At 33.6% G+C, this 19,035-nt stretch overlaps 4 protein-coding genes across 4 annotated transcripts; 1 reads left to right on the top strand and 3 right to left on the bottom strand.

Moving 5' to 3' along the window:
- The first annotated feature begins 1,826 nt into the window (after positions 1-1,826).
- LOC17876355 (ankyrin repeat-containing protein BDA1) lies at positions 1,827-6,371 on the top strand. Its single transcript, XM_006280459.2, has 4 exons — positions 1,827-2,309; positions 2,471-2,751; positions 3,005-3,553; positions 6,162-6,371. Exons 1-4 carry the CDS (start codon positions 1,997-1,999, stop codon positions 6,321-6,323), a joined length of 1,305 nt encoding a protein of 434 aa, XP_006280521.2. The 5' UTR covers positions 1,827-1,996; the 3' UTR covers positions 6,324-6,371.
- Positions 6,372-6,454: 83 nt separating this feature from the next.
- Positions 6,455-8,091, bottom strand: LOC17876183 (50S ribosomal protein L24, chloroplastic). The gene is made up of 4 exons (XM_006281079.2): positions 7,910-8,091; positions 7,302-7,340; positions 6,874-7,104; positions 6,455-6,775 (listed from the first exon to the last, which is right to left on the bottom strand). Exons 1-4 carry the CDS (start codon positions 8,021-8,023, stop codon positions 6,569-6,571), a joined length of 591 nt encoding a protein of 196 aa, XP_006281141.1. The 5' UTR covers positions 8,024-8,091; the 3' UTR covers positions 6,455-6,568.
- Positions 8,092-8,258: 167 nt separating this feature from the next.
- LOC17876421 (calcium/calmodulin-regulated receptor-like kinase 1) lies at positions 8,259-11,795 on the bottom strand. The gene is made up of 8 exons (XM_023783702.1): positions 11,585-11,795; positions 10,467-10,850; positions 9,985-10,138; positions 9,623-9,749; positions 9,364-9,449; positions 9,198-9,269; positions 8,911-9,114; positions 8,259-8,824 (listed from the first exon to the last, which is right to left on the bottom strand). The coding sequence occupies exons 2-8, from the start codon at positions 10,784-10,786 to the stop codon at positions 8,471-8,473; spliced, it is 1,317 nt and encodes a 438-aa protein (XP_023639470.1). The 5' UTR covers positions 10,787-10,850; positions 11,585-11,795; the 3' UTR covers positions 8,259-8,470.
- A 4,022-nt stretch (positions 11,796-15,817) lies between these two features.
- LOC17875949 lies at positions 15,818-16,872 on the bottom strand. Its single transcript, XM_006281244.2, has 2 exons — positions 16,392-16,872; positions 15,818-16,013 (listed from the first exon to the last, which is right to left on the bottom strand). The coding sequence occupies exons 1-2, from the start codon at positions 16,733-16,735 to the stop codon at positions 15,956-15,958; spliced, it is 402 nt and encodes a 133-aa protein (XP_006281306.1). The 5' UTR covers positions 16,736-16,872; the 3' UTR covers positions 15,818-15,955.
- Positions 16,873-19,035: the final 2,163 nt, after the last annotated feature.

Here is a 19,035-nt window from a genome sequence, read left to right as displayed (position 1 = left end):
AAAATTATGATAGTCTCATAATTAGGAAAAAACAAACTTTAATTTCTCTTTTTGTATTAGGCCCAAAGTATTACATGGTGTGTACATTATATTATTTTCCTATTAACTAAAACATTAAATTATTAGGGATAAAACTGAAAAATATACCAAACATCTACATTAAAATATAAACAACACTTCTTTAGGATAAAAATTAAAATTTAAAATGATATTTATTTTGAAACATATGGAGTATATGATAATATAATACACATATATATATATATATATATATCATATTTTATATATTACATTAATATTTTATATACTACAATGAATGATGTGCGAGATGAATCCGCACAGACCATAAACCGGAAAATTACACAACATGCAACTGGCGTAAGAAAATATCTTTATTGAACTCTCAAGTAGAACAAACAAATCTAATACAACAAAGAGCTAAATTCTTCCAATGGATCAAGCTAGGGTTCTTCCGACTATAGGGTTTTCTAGTAGTCAAAAAGCGTTAAGAGTTTCGTGTGGTTCTTCTTCTCCTTTGTACTCCGAGCGTCTCTCATATTTATCTTATTTTTCCTTTTCCGACCATCCCAAGTTACTAACTTTCTTATTGGATCTAATCGAATAGACCTTGTTTACCCACCAATGCGGGTCTTGATCCAATACTGAAAGACCAAGTCTTTCAACCAATTTCGGGTTTTGCTGGTGTACCTCAAATTAACCGGGTGGTGCTAAACCACTCTCCCAGCCAACGAGGCGTGATATAGACAGGGTATCTACTTCATGCTAAGTAACGGTGGGATCACACACCACATGACATCTCCAGTGCAATGCATTTAACTTTGATTTTGAGTTTTTCAGTCGACAACAAATTTCTTTCAATTTGTCAGAAACACTCGACAATCTATGTCGTCATATTTATGAGAAGTCGACAATTACCAGCTGGATTGTCATGTGCTGGGAAAGTTACCACAGATACGTTTGCCATTCGTGGAAAATAAGACTTGCTAAAATTACATGTATTTTATTTTTGATACAAGTTGGTGATTAGAATTATTGGTTTATATATATGATATGTGAACTGTGTTCGAATCTTATTATTATCTACAATTTACTTATTACCATCGAGAGATCTGTAATATATTTTTTTTACTGAAAGATTGGAGAATTAAAGAAAATATAATATCATATAACGCCTTGAATTATTTGACATATCGTAGTTTCTCTCATAATTTGATCTTTGAATTTTTTTAGAAAAATGACATTTTTGAAATTCTCCCATTGTTTTATTTTTTATATAATCTTAATTATTGCTTACTCTAAAAAAATGGAAACTTTTGAATTTTAAAATTCTAAATTGTTTATCTAATGTTAGAGCCTGTACTGATTAAGATTATATAATTTGATCATTTTCCCAAAATTTTTGTTGAATAGGTTGAATCATTTTTCCTACTTGTTCATCTCAAATGGTAACAAATTAGATGAATGGTCGTTCAATTATTTTAATTTCTAAATTCTTTTTATTTTATTTATTTTTGAACCATTTTCAATTTCTAAATTTAAGTCATCCATTTGCAGTTTTAGGGGTCAATTTCAATCTAAACTGCCAATTTTAAATTGCTTTATTCATTTAATCTTTAATGAATGTTGTGTTAAAAAAAAAAAATCGGTTTCATTACGAATTAAAAAATAAATAAATATATGAACTTCTTAGGAAAAAAAGGGAAAAAAAAACTACAAGTGGCATATACTGGTCCTCACTAAAGCTTACACTATTTATAACAGTCCAAGGCAACATTTATGTATCCTACTGTTGAGTTCTACTTTCCCGCTTTATTTCTGGCAACATCTGGAGTGACCAATACAATTGGTGCTAATTAAGTCAATAGACTCACAACTCTGAAATGAAAAATACTATATAACTGTGTTCCCCATTTGTAAACTTAACGACACTACTTTCTTGGTCCTTTACAATTATATTTCTTTCTTTATTCTAAGTATGGAATCAAGATTGCTTTTGGTTACTCAATCAGGTAATGTTGATGATTTATACTCTCTTATTGGAGCGGATCCCAACGTTCTTCACAACGTCGACATTTTACCTTTCATCCACACACCTCTCCATGAAGCGTCATCTGCTGGGAAGATGGATTTGGCTATGGAACTAATGATGCTAAAGCCATCTTTGGCCAAGAAACTAAACGAGGATGGGTTAAGTCCGTTGCATCTCGCTGTCGAGAACCAGTATGAGGAGTTAGCACTAGAGCTAGTCAAGGTTGATCCCAGTCTTGTTCGCATTTGCGGTAGAGGAGGTAGCTTCTTCATTTTTTTTATTTTTATTTTAATATATTTTTTTAAATTTTGATTATAATCTACGTTTCAAAGTCTTTAACAAATTCTTCTTTTTAACACATAATATAAATTATTTGCTAATATATATATATATTTTTTTCAAATCTTAAAACGACGACAGGTATGACACCATTGCATCTTGTGACAGAGAAAGGTGACTTCGGACTTCTTACAGAGTTTCTTCTAGCATGTCCTGAAAGCATTAAAGATGCGAACTTAAAGGGAGAAACGGCTTTACATATCACGGTTATGAACGATAGCTACGAAGGGCTCAAAGTTCTCACAGGGTGGATGCAGAAAATTCGCGATAAGGATGGTGTGTGGTTCCGCGACGTCCTAAACAGATGTAATCGTGAAGGCAACACGGCTTTGCACCTAGCCGCATACAAGAACAATCACGAGGTATGTACTTTCCATTATTTATTTATTTTGTCTCTTAAAGCCACTCATTCAACTTGTTTGAACTTTTTTTCACCGTCCGTAATCATTGTGAAAGGTGTTTAAATGGTTAATCTGTAATCTCTGTAAGCCTAATACATTGATTATTATGCTTAGTATATATTTGGGATGTGATCCAATAGACCACGTACTTTCAGAAATAGACCTAGAAACACACTGTTAGACCTTTAATTGTGAATATATATTATATATACAGGCAGTAAAGCAGCTGTTAAAATGCTTGCATTTGAACCGGAACATCCAGAACAAAACTCGCATGACGGCCCTTGATGCCTTACGAGCAAATGGATCTCACATGAATAAAGATACAGAGGAGATCATAGTATGGTCCGGTGGTAAGACTGGAGGCTCTCAATCTCAACGTACAGAATGGTATGTCTTCCTTAGAAATCCGGTCACTTTCAAGGAATTTTGCAAGTCTCGACTTGCACATTACAGGAGTCACATGTCAGACGGAACACGGAACGCTCTTCTAGTAATAGTAGCTTTGATAATCGCAGCTACTTATCAGACTGCAGCCCAACCGCAAGAAAAACCCAAAAAGACAGCCCAACCAGACAATAATGAGGAGTATATCTTTGAGCCGATAATATGGGGATGCAATACGGTAGCCTTTTACACAGCTATCTTATTCACATTGATACTCTTACCAGAGGGTAAATTATTTGAGGGCTGGTATGGCGTTATTACGGGGCCTCTCGCCCTTTCTTATTTCCTTTTCATGCACATGAAGGAAAAAATCACTGTGATGATTTATCTAGCGGTCTTATATGGGTTTGCATGCTTAGTGTATCTACTGGTTCTCTGTACGGTTTGGAGGCTAAAAAAGCCTCAGAATGTCGTAAAAGCCAAAACTGAACTGGTTTATGAGAACTTCCGTATCTAGTCACCCTTTGAAGTGTTTAAACTTTGTAACGTGCACTGCTCATTTTGGAAACTTTTTTTAAAAAAAAATTTTGGAAACTTTCTTAAAGATTGTTTAAGGTTCTCATGGTGTCATTTTTTTTGTAAAGCTTTGAATGATTGATAAACCAAATAGTTCAAATACAAAGAAAAAGATCAGAAACCAAGGAACCAAAAGAAACACTAGAAGAACTCAGTCACCCAATTTTTTATCCCTTTCAATACGATCATGAAGTTAAGCCGGTCCTCCTAAAGCCAAGTAAGACGTTAAACGTCCATCTCTCGAGATGCTACAGACAATCTACTTAGCTAATAAATTAGCTTTCAGCGAAGAAAAGTGAAAAAAACCTCTCGTATCACCCGTATTACCTGTCAAATCTTTGTTGTATGAGAGCAGTACTTAGGCCAAGCGAGAGGATTAGATATCACTTCCCAAGCAGCATGACAATCCGTCCAAACCTCGTAAGAAGAAAACATCATATCACGCAAACCTTAAAAATTGTTTAAGGTTCTCATGGTGTCATTTATATATAGACTTTTGTTCGTGGTTCAATAAGCCGGATCATTTTAATAATATTTCCCGATTTAAAAAAAAAAAAAAAAAACAAACATTTCCCGATAACGATCATTATATAGAGAAGCATGAAGTGTGCAAACGGGCTTTTCTAATTCTATGAAATTTCACAACCCTTTAAATTATGTTGCCATTGATTCTTTGGACCAACGAGGCAACGAAAGTAGTCCACGATGATCTCGAGGTCAATTATTCTTATATTTGTATTTTTTCATATAAAAGTTTTTGAATTAAAATACATGAGAAGTCCAGAGAAAGCATTTTATTCTTATATTAGCTCTAAGATTGTTAAAATACCATTGATAATGGTGCTTTAAGGTCATTCTTATATAAAACTTTTTTTTCACAAATTTTAATATAAAGATTTTTTTTTCTCACAAATCTTACCTTAAAATTTGTGCAAGAACCTATGCAATCAAGATGTCCGACCTAAATGTTAAGAATTTTCTCTCTTTTAACACACATTTCATCTTTTAGAGAGAGAAAACAATTTCTGGTTAACCGGAAAAATTCAGTTTATTTTTATTTTTATATAGATTTCCGACTTAGTTCGGATCTTTTGTTCTTCTTAGTCAGTTTTAAATAATGTTTATCTTGTTTAGTTTATTGACTAAGATAGAAAATCTATATTTTTTGTCCTTCCCTCTTTCTACAAAGATTTATATCGAATCCCGTTTGCTTTTATTGGATTAGCCATCAACTTGATTCTCCTTTAAAGATAGAGTAATATATTCGACGTTATATCTTCATTGTTAAGGATTAAAAGAGACCTCATCTCTAGGTCTTAGGCGGAGTTTCTTCTTAGAGTTTGGATTGAGTTTGAAATTTCCTAAGATTGATCCAATTCTTGCAGCGGTTAGATGGTCCCAGAAGCGTGATTTCAAGATTTCATCTGTTGCTACCTTCGTCGCCGACGCAAAAATTGGTAGTACATTTCTAATCTAAGTTGGTGAGAAGAATTGAAAAGAAACAAGAAAAAAGAAACAAGAACTGGGCTCTCTTGCTTTTGCTTCATACACGTTGCTGTTACCTGTCAATGTTATTGTATTTGGGTTCATTTTAATTTGGGTTTAAATAAGGTTTTGTATCATGCTTTTATACTTTGCCCATTTTGGGTTTTCGTTATAAAAACGAATGGTTGACAAAAAAAAAAAGTAACGGCCTTGATTAGAGAATAAATAAGTAAAATAGTTTTACAGTCCACACTACTAATAAAGCATAAGTATAACACTTGTAACAGTTTTGAAGGCAACATGGCTTTGCACCAACCCCCTCTCCTAAATTGATAAGCTTCATCGACAAAACTGTTCGCAACCGTTTATACACTCTCTCAATCTCCACTGTGTACGAGGGAGGCCTTCAATATTGATTTCAAACCCACAGCTCCTAAGATGTTTCCACCATTTATTTGATCTATTTTTTTTTGGCTCTCTATGTTTTAAACTTTGAATGATTGCTGCATTCTTTGTAAAACAGTTTTTTTTGATGAATATAATTTAACATTCATATAAAAAAAAAAAACATGGCCTTGCACTCTAGCGGCATACAAGAATAGTCAGATGGAGTACGAAACTCTCTACTAGTTACAGTTTTAAAGGCAACATGGCCTTGCTCTACGGGAATAACACGTTTTTGGAATCGTACTCCATCTTCGGGAATATCTGATAATCACAGCTACTTATCAGACCGCAGTCCAACCCGAAGATGAAGACAAACATGAGAAACCTTCGGGAAACCTCATAAAGCCTGTGCTACTAGCCTACTATGGGGATTCAATACTATAGCCTTTCTTTCAGCTATGGCCTTGACATTTATACTCTTACCAGTTGGTAGAGCATACACTTGGTGGTATATCTTCATTTCTGTGTACCTGAAGGACAATTATGAACCGGTATTCCTGTTGATGTATTTGATTGTCATATTCGGACTACTCATTTATCTTCTTGTATTCTTTTTGACGTGGAAGCGGACTACAAAGAAGAAGATAGCCAAACCCAAAACTGAGTTGATTTCTCAAGGCTTCAAGACCATGGTTTAGCCATTTGAAGAATTTCTAGATTCTTTGCTCCTGTAAAAGTTTGATTGTTATGTAAACTACTCTTAAAAGATTGTATCTTTTCAATTTAACTTAAGGCTCAACCTAAGCTTACTTAAGGAAGCAAAAAGGTGTTATGGGGTAGAAATTTTATACTTTACCTTTAAAGGGATTCAATACATCCATCAAATGCATAGGTCTATTAGTCTATATATCAAAAGTGCAATGAAGAAGAAAGAAGTGAGATACTAAGCAGCCACTGCAACTTGGGTGGTTTCTTTGTCCTTTGCCTCCTTAAGTTGCTTCCACTTCTCAATGGTGTCGATAACCTCCCCTGTTTTGATCAGATATCTTACTTTCTGTCCATCTTCAAGGACCTTGTGACCCACCCGGCTTACCACCTCCTTTTCTTTCGAATATAACATCACGTTTGAGCTGTGGATAGGTGCTTCTATCTGGAAAACATAATACATTTTGTACAATCTTCAATCATCACCCGAATCTAGCCAAAGACAGCAAATTAGCAAACATCAAGTCATTTGAATGGACTGACCTTAACAATTTGACCAGGTTCTCCCTCCTCTCGACTCTTCATGTGTTTTGTTTTGAGGTTTACATCTTTGATCACTACAGTGCTGTTGTGAGTGAAGATCTTAGTAACCTCTCCGATTTTACCCTTGTCGCGTCCAGATATAACTTTGACGGTATCTCCAAACTTGACATGCATTTTGTGCAGAACCGGAAGACTGTTTGGTTTGCATTCTTTCCGTTCCCAACGCTTGAGCTGAAAGGCAAAACACATAAATCAATAACACAACAACAAAACTTCCAATCTCAATAGGTTCAAGAAAAAGTATATCAAGGGTTTTCCTTTTATCTCTCTCATAGGTAGAAATAGAGTCTTGAGGTTCAAAGCAATATATAAACGAATAATACAGAACGAGAAGTACAAAGTATGATGTAATGGATATGTGGACTAACCTTTGCAAGAACAAGGCATGGGTTCTCGGCGGGCTTGACCTGCAACAATTACAAGAAGATAAGCAGAGTAATAAAGAACCATCCAACTACAGGCATTTCATTCAACATGAAAGTATCAAGCAAAAGTGCAAAAGCCATTCTTCTGACTCAATAAAAACTCGCAGGAGCGAAACCTTACACAACCAAATGTACAAAAGAACTAGTTTCCTCTGTTAAAATGTGAGCCAATGCCACGCAGGTATCGTTCATAGAGCTACTACTAGTAAAAGGCACACATAGATTCCAAACAAATCACTAGTCAATCAGTCTGAAGAGCATAATAACTTCATCTCAGTTTAGTCGTAACACTAAAACATAGACAATGCAACATAGTTCAATACCTCAATAAGCAAAACTCTGTAGTGCAGAAGCATACAAATGAGCAACACAGATTCAATTTATCAAAAAAGTTTCACTCGTTTGAGTAATATCTGTTGAAATGGGTTTGTATATCAAAATCGAACAAATGAACCTAATCTACAACGCACCCAAGTAAAATACAGAATCTAAAAGCTTAAAAAAACCTAAGGCGAGAGATTAGAATCAGAATTCGAAAAATTATGAGTTACCGGAGAAGCGACGGAGAGTGAAATCGGGGAAATTAGACGCTGGCCAAGGAACGAAGAGCTCGGGGATAGAGAAAGAGAAGTAAAAGAGCTCTGAAGAGCAGACATGGTTGCCATTTTTTATCGCTCTGCAACTCCACTGGCGAAGTGGCTAAACAACTGTTGTTTCTTCTTCTTCTTCATCCTATCCGTTCCTCCGATGACGATAAAACTTGGATAACGACTAAACGACACCGTTGTAAAACCAAAGTTAATGGGCTGGGCTAGGTTTGAATTGGGCCTTGGGTTAAGTCGTTTCCTAAGCTTCTTTAGTTGAAACGAGTTACGTTGAACTCGTTTCAAGTTACAACAGTAAAAGAAACAAAGAATAGTTATTACTAATTCACAAAAGAAAGATATAAACAACCTAGAACGGTCTGTACTCTGTAGTACATACTACATACATAATTATCATTTTTTCCCTAACGTCTAAAAGAAACCCAAAACAATATTCAAAAAAAATCACAATTTTAAAGTTAATAAAAATTAAGGAACTTGATACTTTCTTTTTTGTTTTGGAAAAAATCACAAGTCTTCAGCTATACTACTGTCCACGGAATTATCCCTCCGATGAGTTTCTGATCGTATTGATCCGTTTGCGGTTAGCTCACCTTCAGACTCTTCCACCACCGGAGGAGGAGGAGGAGGCCGCGGAGAAGACAGAGAACTCTTCTGTCGTTTTCTGCAATGTCTCACCTTAATGACACGAGTCAAAACCTGAACAATGTCCCTCATGTTGGGACGTTTTCTAGGTGCACGAGAGATGCATTTATAAGCAAATGCTGCAACTTCATTCACTTCTTGTATATCAAATCTCCCATCTAATTTTGAATCCACTATCTCTTCCCACCCAACTTTTTCCTCTGCATTCATCGCCGCCTGTTCATCGACAAACAAAAGGTTTCAAGTCTTCATGTATAAAGAAGATTGGAGGATTTGAGATGGTTTTTAGTTTTATATATTACCAGCTCAACCAATTCCATTAGACCTTGTTGAGGGTTTCTTCCAGCTATAAGCTCGAACAGCAAAACCCCGAAGCCATAAACATCGCTTTTTTTGGTGAACGTTCTAGTTGAAATGTATTCAGGATCGAGATAACCAAATGTTCCTCGGATGTTGGCAGCATGTTTGTCTACCATTTCTTCTCTAGATAGTCCAAAGTCTGCAACCTGTAGTAAGAGACAATTCACCAATGAGAAACTTGAGGTGCTCAATAGACTGAGATCTCAAAGACGAATAAAGATATATGTACCCGAGCTCTCATGGATTGATCCAACAAAATGTTGGAAGACTTGATATCTCTGTGGATTACAGGAGGAACAGCCTGAAAAGAAGAAAAATGAATGAAGCACTGATATCGAAGTTGTGTTTCTTAAGAGATGCATTAAGATGGTGGATTGTTTCAGAATTTAGCCTACCCCATCGTGAAGATATTCCAGACCACGTGCCACGTCTAAAGCAATATATACTCTCAAATCCCAGCTCAGGGGTTCATGTTTATCGCCTGTATAAAAAAAACATCTTAGTGTGTCTCAGATCTTTATGAAGAAGGCTCATCAATTGGGGGAGTCTAAACCACATTTCAATAAATACGCTACAATCTTTATGAAGAAGGCTCATCAATTCATTTAATACCTAGCAGATTGTTATAGTATGTAGAAAAAGGTAGGTGCTTACTGTATAAGTGAGAAGCTAAGCTTCCTTTACTCATGTAAACATATATAAGCATGTGCTGGCCTTTTTCTGCGCAATAGCCAACTAAGTTCACTAAATTACGGTGATGCAACCTTCCCAATAACATAACCTGAAAAAAATAGCGAGTTGATGAGTTTAGCTGAGTAACTAGAGCAGACAATAAGAGATATAGATAAATGTCAGACAAGAGCCTTGTTTTTATGGATGACAACTTATGGATTGAGCAATAGAGATTTCAGAAATCATGTGTCTGCCTAATATTATATTTCTAAACCCAAGTTATGTTCTTTGGAAACGAATAGCATACAGAATCATCAGAGCTACATCGCATAGATATATCTTACCTCTGTCTGAAACTCTTTTTCGCCCTGTTTAGAATCAGTGGCTAGTACTTTCACAGCAACAATCTCACCGGTGGACATTTGAGCTTTGTAGACAGGTCCAAATGCCCCTTGGCCTATCAAAGTTGTAAAGTTAGCAGTGGCTTTCTGCAAATCCCTGAATCAGTCAACCAAAGAACATATGTTAAAAATGCAAGACATTCTGTCCTCTAGCCCAAAAATGCAAGACATCATCATATCCACAGGAGATAGCATGAAATTCTGGATATTCACAAAACCAGATCCAAACTATAGATAATAGCATTCCCCTTCCTAACGAACTATCCAGACTTGGAAATAATGAACAAAGAAACTATAACAAAGAGAAGTCTAGTCCTCATTAATTAAGAGACAATAAACCGAAAAACCTTATCAGGAAACCATGATCCAGAGAATTTTATATAAAAATAAAACCTGGATCTTGTCAGAGGAGGAGACAGACAAACCTGTAAGAATATTCCAAAATGCCAGAAGCAGAGATAACATTACTCTTCTTACTAAAACCTTCAAGCCAAAGAGACCTCCCATTCTTGGAAGACTTAACAGGTGAATCAGGACCAATGGTGGAATCAGACATGATAACACAAGAATCAGCTCCATTCTCTCTGATGGGAATGGTTGCACTTCTGCTAGACCCACTATTATTCACAATCTGAGACTTTTTTCTATGGAACCTAAAGCAGAACAAAGCTGAAATAGCTAACACAACACCAATCACCAAACCTAGTGAGATCCCAACGATTAAACCAAAAGATTCTCCTTCCATCCTCAAATAATAATTAATAAAAATGTATCAATTCAATCACCCCCTCAAGCTCTTGTAGACGTCTCTGCAAAAAGAAAACAAAAAGACCAAAATAAATAAAAAATGGATCAGAGAGAGAGAGGAAGGAAGAATAGTTTAATAGTAGTAGCACAATGTCAGATGACGAAGAGGAGGACAACAACTCATTGGCTCAAAATAAGTAAAAATAAGCAAAACGTTGACTATCAAAAAAAAACTCTTGAACAAAATACTTATAGATAGAGAGATTCATTCAACCAAAATCAAAAAACGTATCTTCTCAATCAGATAATAAAAAAAAAAACAAATACCTCAACGAGATAAGGTTTACTGAGATTTCGTGAAGCTCAGAAGTTAAATACGAACTACAAAATTTCAACGTTTTATACTGAAGTTTTCGTAGCCAAATTTTCTCGGGATAATTAGTAGAATCCAGCAAAATAATACGATATAGTACTATAGATCATGGAGAAAAAGAAGAAGGAGATGAAAAAGAGAATGAATCTAGAGAAACGTGCAAAACTTTCGAAAACGCCGTTTGGATAAAAAAACATTAAATTAAAATCTCCTTTTTTCCCCTAAATTGCGTCGTTTAATTTTCCAACATTTTTCTAGTCTTCTTCTTCTTCAGCATCCAAACAAGCCCCCCAAAGAAGACTTTCTTATCAACAACAACAACAACAACCAAAAATCCCCAGAAACAAAAAAAAAATCACACAACACCATAAAAACTCGTCGAAGATCCAGAATAAAAAAAAGGAGAATCGAACTTTTTTGTACCTGTAGAAAAGTGTAGGATCGTCGTAGGAATGTGCATTTTTCACAGAAGTTCCATAAGAGAAAAGAGAAAACAAATTGACCAGAGCCCAGAAGAAGAGAGGACTTTGCTTTGATTACAGAGAAAAGAATCCAAAGAGAGAGAGAGAGTGAGTGAGAGAGAAAGAGAGAGAGAGAGAGAGGTTCTACTTCAAGCAAACGATTACAACACCAACAACAACAAAATTGAGCTTTTCTTTTCTTATCTTTTTTTTTTAATGTTGTGATGATGTGTAAATTTTTTTTTCTTTTTTGTGTGTGTGACAAATGTAACAACGTCTGCTTCAAAAGAATAAAAACGGAAAGCTTCTTTTTTCTCCTTTAATTATATTTTTTTTTCCAATTAAAATGACGTTACTCCTTCCTTTTAATTGAATTCTCACTAGATTTTTGAGTTTTTATTTTTCGATATTCTCCAAGCAATATAAAATTTATTTATTGTGATGTTGTTTTGTGAAAGGTGCATATATACTAAATTAATTTTAAAAAAAAATCTAAATATATAGAAATTAGAAAATGTAAATATTGTGTTTTTTGTGTGTCGTGTATATGTTTTATGGGTCCAACGAATATATTGGTTACACTTAATTATATGATTGGATGAATCTATCCTTAGTCGTCGATGACTTTTCAATTTTAATTACCTGCATCGCGGTCCTTGTATCTTTTGGTGTACCCTCTCTAGAATATTTATGTCATTCGCTCGTTCGTCGTCGTACTTAAGCGTGTCATCATCACCATAATTATATCCTTTTAAGATAACTCGTTTCAATGTTTAGTTACAAATTGGGTAAGTGTGAGATATATATATTCATATATGTATGAAGTTATGATTATCTATTTTATCTTTATCCTTTTGAGAGTTCGAAGGTTAAGCTTAATGTATATTGTATAGGTGAGAAGATAAAATGAGAAAACTATAATAATTCTATAACTAGTAAGTAGTAAAGCAGTTAAATATATCCACCTAACTCAACCTACAATGTCACATTCAAGATTATTTGTTGCAGCTAATTTTCATCTCAATAAATATTCTAAAAATAATATTTTCGAAGCAGATATAACTGCTATTATAGTCTGAACAAGATAATGAAATTAAATATTCAATATGACATGAATCTAACAATTCCGTGAAATCAAATTGAAGTATAATACGTTTAAATTTGTTTTACTTCTTTATGACATGAATCATATGATATATAAAGACATTCTTTTGATTTAAACGATTTCACTAACTTGAAAATTTGAATGTATATTTATATTACATTAGTATTTGCACTAAATTTCTTGTAAGATCTCGGGATTACTGCCGCAAGTCATTCTAATATAGAAATGTCATATATTTTACATATATCTGATAATGTGGCTTTTTTATGTGCTTGGACAAAAATATTCACCATAAACACACGAAATGAACGAGGTTGTCAAATATATGTAAAATAAATGAGCTTTCTACAGTTCTACTTACATTTCAATGAATTTGTTTTTTAATATTAAAAAGAATGGCAAGATCAAAAATATATTTATCTACTAAGTTTTGACTATAAAGTATAAACACTAACGTATAAAATAAATATAATTTTTTTACTAAATGTAATTTCTTGGATAAAAATAGCTTTAACTAATAGTGTTGAATCTAACAACAACGATTTATTTCTTTCATTTCGAATGAAATTATAAGTATTTTTAAACTTTTTTTAAGAAATATTGAATTTACAGGTTTTCAAGATTGGAACTTTTTTTTACCATAACCATCGACGGTTTTAAAACAATAAAAAATTTTACGTTCTCGACGTCAAGCAATATGGAAGTCTCGAATTCTGTGTTGCATAGTGCACACAAACATTATTTTGAAATAATAAATTGTTGGATAAGTATTAGTTTCATATGTGTCATAATCTTATACATGTGATTGAATATAAAAACTAGACACATTTATATTTTCTAAATTGTTTTAAAATATTTCAAAAAAATCGTCCGAAAATTGACCTACACACCAACGTTGTTTGGAAGTAACAAAAATCGCTTATTTAGTGTTGTTGGGTTAAAATCTGTCATATGATGGAGTATAAAAGTTAGACATGTATTCAGAGTTTTTTTAAAATGTATAAAATATCATCTCACAATTGACTTATTGCTGAAAACAAATGACTTATCCACACAAATATTGGTTTTGAAACAATAAATCGTTTGGTTAATGTTGTTGAAGTCAAAATCTATATAATCCAATGAATGCATATGATTATTACATGCATCTTAATTTTTCTTTAAAATTCCCTAAAAGAAATATAGAAAAAAAAAAGCATTACAATTCACTTCTTTAATTATTCAGAATGACTTAAGCCAAGCCAATTAGACAACCAAAAGAGCACGTGAAGATCCTTCATGTAATGATAATGTATTTGACCATTTTATCTATCGTATACAATATGCGTGAGAGGGAGATCTTTATGTATGCATGTATACACACATTGTTATATGTTATTTTATCGAGATTTTAGTGCTTCTTTGCGTAGATTATATGCTTATTTTCACGTTCTCGAAGGAGAGAGTGGTGGCGCAACATTTATATATACTACTATTATTTTCTCTTCTTTGTATTTCTAATCATCATCTCTAGATCCTAAACTCGATCCTCTTTCTTTTTTCTAGAGACGAGATTGAATTGAACATTTTTCCAGCTAAAATTTATGTGAATATTATATCATGAATCATGATCGAGAAAAGTATTAGCTTATATATGAAAGTTTAATGTTCTTATTTGTTCTAAAAGGATTTACTTGGTACATTGGCAATATACAAGGATCGATAGAAATTGGGGAAAAAAAAGAGATTTAAATTATATCTATTGTGAGAAAAAAAAAAATCATAATGGGACTTGGGAGGAAAGAAGAAAAAGACGAATATGATAACTTGAGAGCAAATATTCCCACAAGTTCAAAGTTTACTTGTTCCATGGTCGCATACTCATTAATCATTAAGCAAGCAAGACATGTCCTCTCCACGTGCACGGATACAACCTCCCATGTTCTCATGTCTCCATGTATAGAATACATAATAGTCGTGGTGTACATACGTATATGTTGTATTGTATTTAAACACACACACGCACACATTTGGAGATTATGGAAAGAAAAGGTAAAGCCTACATGTGGGAGAATGTGATTAAAGATGCAAAGAAACGCGTTAGCGCCTTCTTTAGTACTAATAGTGTAATATATACTTTTGGTAGAATTAGTGTGTAGTAGGGTTTAAGCCTTTAAGGTACAAATCTTCATCTTTGATCATGCAAATTTTATAATGTATAGTCTGACTATTTGGTTTTCTGGATTGACATCCAATGATGATGATGCACTCACTAAAAAGTTGGGCTTTGGCGGCTGGTCTCTCCCGTAATATGGCATGGCCACCAAACAAACTCACAATACTATCTTCGAATCTTCAAAGCCCAACAAATGTTTTGATGGAAAATAATACATACAATAAAAGACTTAAAAGTCAACCAACCCATTCTAGATCAATATGTTTGTGTACCTGTCAATATGTTTTAAAAAATCTGACATATATGTTTGTAAATTAAATAAAAATTCCATTCCTAATTGAGAAAAGTTACATTTTAACAGTTTACCACAACGTACTTAATCAAACAAATTATTTAGATACAAGATCATTGTAATTACCAAACATTGAAAATGTCATTGAAATCTTTATACGTATATAAGTATTTTATACATTTTCGAAAGAAAAAAAAAAGTGACTGAGATCTTCTATTTTAGACGAAGAAATGTACTAGGGTGAGATCTCTTTGGTTAATGTGGCATGAGAGAGTTACAAATATTTTGTTTCTTCACAATGCCAATATAAATTGATCTCACCTTATGAATAATACTTACTTATGCTATGGTATTTAAAAATTGGTGCTCCAGCTTATTTTGTTTACTTTTGAAAAAGTTTACTTGCATAATCTAGAACTAATTAAAATAACAAAAATATAAGATAAGTTATATAGCTCATATGTTTCGGGTTTAAAAATAAAAACAAAGTGGGCGTTCGGTTTCTGTTTGGGTACATGTTCGGTTGGTGCAGTAGTCTTGACATGACTTAGTCATACTGGTATACTCATACGTGTTTGCATAGCCCAACCAAACTCTGTTTGTTTTGAGTTACGTTTTGCACCATAAGTTTAGATTTTGGTGGTAGTCACTATAATATCAAAGAAATATATACATTACATTAGATGCTACATCTTATCATTAACATATTTATTACTACTACTACTACATATATATCATACACATAATTAATAAACTTCACAAGTAACTTAAAAAACATAACTCAAAACATGAACGGAGTCGGTGAGAACGCCGGAATCACCGGTTCGAAAGCATTCCTCCTGCAAAAACCCATAAAACAAAAACTTAAAACGTCAAAACATTTTTATCATAAAACACTACCATTTTATATATTGACATAAATTGTTATAATATCATTTTTGGTTACCTTGCAACTTACGACAATTTCTATTTACTCAAATAAACATACTGATGTTGACATCCCAAGTTCCCAACTATATCGAATCTTTATCCATAAAATAGCATCTCTAATTAATTAATTATCTCTTCCTAATCTTCATACTTATCTTTATAAATATTCTTAAGTTCTATCAAACAAAACTTTAAAACATTATCATGAATCTATTTAACCTTACGTAACACAAAAGTATCATCATGTAATAAAACTTGATAGAGTTGTCTTGTGTGTTTTTTTTTACCCGAAATCATCACTACGGAAACGAACATGACCACCGCCGGATCGTGAAGACGCGTCTCCGCCGTCGTTGCCTTCGCTTTTCCGACGAACTTTCTTCTTTTCTACTTCCTTTTCAGATTTCTCCGTTATAGCCGGTTTGTTCTCGGAGATCACGCTAAGCGACGGTCTCCACTCTACCACCTGTTGTCCAGGTTGACCAGCCACTCTAACGCGTTTCCGCCGCCTTCGCTGTTTCACGAGCGTTTGCGTTTCGTCTGAAACCGAATCGTCCGCGGCTGTGACGGTGGATTGGTTGAACTGTTGTGAACCAAAACAAGGCACGACGAGCTCTAACAAGAATTTCATATCCTACACCTCACTGCACCTGATCACTTCTCTCTTCTCTTTGTAATTTATTTTTCCTACTAAGTAAATCTTTTAAAAAGGCTAATTGGTTTCTTGAAAAGGCTAAAATATTATGGGATATATTTACAGATAGAGCCACAGGTTAAGAGATTGGAGTGACGATACTCTTTATGGAGCAGAGGCAATTTATAGAAGGAAGCAAGTAGAGAGAATCTTGACGTTGTGACTCACTTCATTACGTGGACATGGTTTTGTTAATTTATTTCGAAACTGCCCTTGATGGTTCTTATCTTAAACCGGAGTTGGTTTACGTTGAAGTATTTGAGAAATGAACTTATTATTGACACTTTAGTAAGCTTTAGTAAAAGACCTATCTTACCCATTCTTAAGCTAAAAAGTAGATAAGAGACCACCAATAATGATAGTCTTATTAATTTATGGTTCTTAATCTTAGTTTTCGTATAGTCGTATACATCATTATCTTGTCATTTTTCAAGTCTAATTCATGTTGGGTCTAATATTTCAATAAGCATAGTTCGTTTTTTGGTACATAATAACAGAAACCTGATTTAATTTGCAGATAAAAACAGAAATAACGAAACATGGAATCATGGAAGCATATATATAATTAGCGTAATTGTTTTCGAAGTATGATCATACATAGATTTGTAGACATGAATCACTTTTGTTTCCGAACTTGTTGTATTCTTAGTATATATACAAAAATGCATTTTGTTTTTTTCTATCGAAAATAATTTTAGACCACTTAATTATTAATATTTGTCGACGCTTTTTATTTACTCAGAGGTGAATTGATTTCTCTAATTTATCACAATAAGGTGTTGCATGTGATGTATATATATTGGAAACAAAAAAAATCTTACATAAATTTCAGATTAAGATTACGAAATGGTTATTTGAGTTGATTGTAAACGTAGTAATATTTTTGATCTGTACTAAATAAAATTATTCACATTCGTTATCAACGTTTCCTTTGATCGGGTTCTTCAACATAGTACGTAATAGTATATATGATGAATTATCTGCATGTGCTTATACGTGGCAATGAGGAAACCTTATAATAAATATACGAATATAATGATAAGAAGTAAGAACGTAAAAACAAACTCCTCTAGAGTGTAGATAAGAACTATATTAAATAAGATCAGTTATCAGACTCTGAGACTCATATCTCCTAACGATATAGAAAACGATATGGTCCAACTTATTGTTATTATTATGTGTTACTAATTCATGATACGAAAACTAACCAAAGAGAACGACTAGTCTAAGACGTTGTCACATTTGAAAGGAATCACACATGCGGCGCAACAAAAACGACGATGACTCATCTCTTTGTTATTACAATTTGTTTTTACTAACTTTAAAATAATATATATATGCCTGCTCTCATTTTCTCAATAATACCACAAGACTTTGTAGTTTATATGACTAAGGAAGTTAATCAGTAAGTTACGTTTGCTACTTCCTAGGTGTCAATGCGACAATGCAATCATAAGTCGAACACTGATCTGAATCTATAATCCTAACACACATGATCGAATAGAATGAGAGGGCACAAGTGAGCTTATCAAGTTTTCTCAACATGACACTACGTGGCTAGGATTACATCTCGGCTAGGATCATATATAGCGGATTGAAAAGAACTTAATTACAAACGTTATCCGATTAGTTTGATTAGTTTGTGCAGTTGAATTTGACTTGTGCCCACTCCTAGAACTTGGAAACAAAGAAACATTTGTACACGTTTCGGTCGACATTTCTTATTACAACTAACTTTTCATTGCGTCTAAGGATAAAAAACAACAAAACATATCACTATTACCATTATAAGCCGAGTACACTCCAAAAATGGGGGTATCTCTTTGATTTTTGGAGTGATATGATGAGTTGTAATATTAGAATTTGGTTGCATGAGAAAGAGGGAATTGTCTCACCAAACGTAATTGGACAGCGAAGGAATGTTATAGTATGAACGGTATCTCCTCTGCATATTTTGTTTCCTTTTTTGTCTTTGTAACATTTATTGCATAAACTCATGTAAGCCATTAGTATTTGGGAATGATATTTTGTGTTTTTGGTTTTTGTTCGGTCCACATGTTGTATAACAATGTTTCGTGTAGATTCTAGACAGCTCCACGTGAAATCGTGAGAACTCAAAATGTTGTGGCCCAATGACTCGTTCCCATTTGTTATAATCATCACTTTTAATGTTAAGTGGTTGCATCTAAACGAAAATTGTGAGTTAGTGATTGGCTAATGGCTACGGACCCATTGGG

This window comes from Capsella rubella, unplaced genomic scaffold (genome assembly GCF_000375325.1).
Source record: "Capsella rubella cultivar Monte Gargano unplaced genomic scaffold, Caprub1_0 scaffold_8, whole genome shotgun sequence".
Classification (NCBI taxonomy): domain Eukaryota; kingdom Viridiplantae; phylum Streptophyta; class Magnoliopsida; order Brassicales; family Brassicaceae; genus Capsella; species Capsella rubella.
The sequence above is the reverse complement of the archived record's forward strand: the minus strand, read 5'-3'. Positions and strand labels throughout refer to the sequence as shown.

Excerpts from the sequence above, each read along its gene's own strand:
- LOC17876355 (XM_006280459.2), top strand. The coding sequence starts at position 1,997 with ATGGAATCAAGATTGCTTTTGGTTACTCAATCAGGTAATGTTGATGAT. Across the intron at positions 2,310-2,470 it reads TCGCATTTGCGGTAGAGGAG|GTATGACACCATTGCATCTT; the intron begins GTAGCTTCTTCA and ends AAACGACGACAG. Across the intron at positions 2,752-3,004 it reads CATACAAGAACAATCACGAG|GCAGTAAAGCAGCTGTTAAA; the intron begins GTATGTACTTTC and ends TTATATATACAG.
- LOC17876421 (XM_023783702.1), bottom strand. The coding sequence starts at position 10,786 with ATGGAAGGAGAATCTTTTGGTTTAATCGTTGGGATCTCACTAGGTTTG. Across the intron at positions 9,750-9,984 it reads AAAAAGAGTTTCAGACAGAG|GTTATGTTATTGGGAAGGTT; the intron begins GTAAGATATATC and ends TATTTTTTTCAG. Across the intron at positions 9,115-9,197 it reads ATCAATCCATGAGAGCTCGG|GTTGCAGACTTTGGACTATC; the intron begins GTACATATATCT and ends CTCTTACTACAG.
- LOC17876183 (XM_006281079.2), bottom strand. The coding sequence starts at position 8,023 with ATGGCAACCATGTCTGCTCTTCAGAGCTCTTTTACTTCTCTTTCTCTA. Across the intron at positions 7,341-7,909 it reads CACTCTCCGTCGCTTCTCCG|GTCAAGCCCGCCGAGAACCC; the intron begins GTAACTCATAAT and ends TAATTGTTGCAG. Across the intron at positions 6,776-6,873 it reads AACCTGGTCAAATTGTTAAG|ATAGAAGCACCTATCCACAG; the intron begins GTCAGTCCATTC and ends TATGTTTTCCAG.
- LOC17875949 (XM_006281244.2), bottom strand. The coding sequence starts at position 16,735 with ATGAAATTCTTGTTAGAGCTCGTCGTGCCTTGTTTTGGTTCACAACAG. Across the intron at positions 16,014-16,391 it reads TTCCGTAGTGATGATTTCGG|GAGGAATGCTTTCGAACCGG; the intron begins GTAAAAAAAAAC and ends GGGTTTTTGCAG.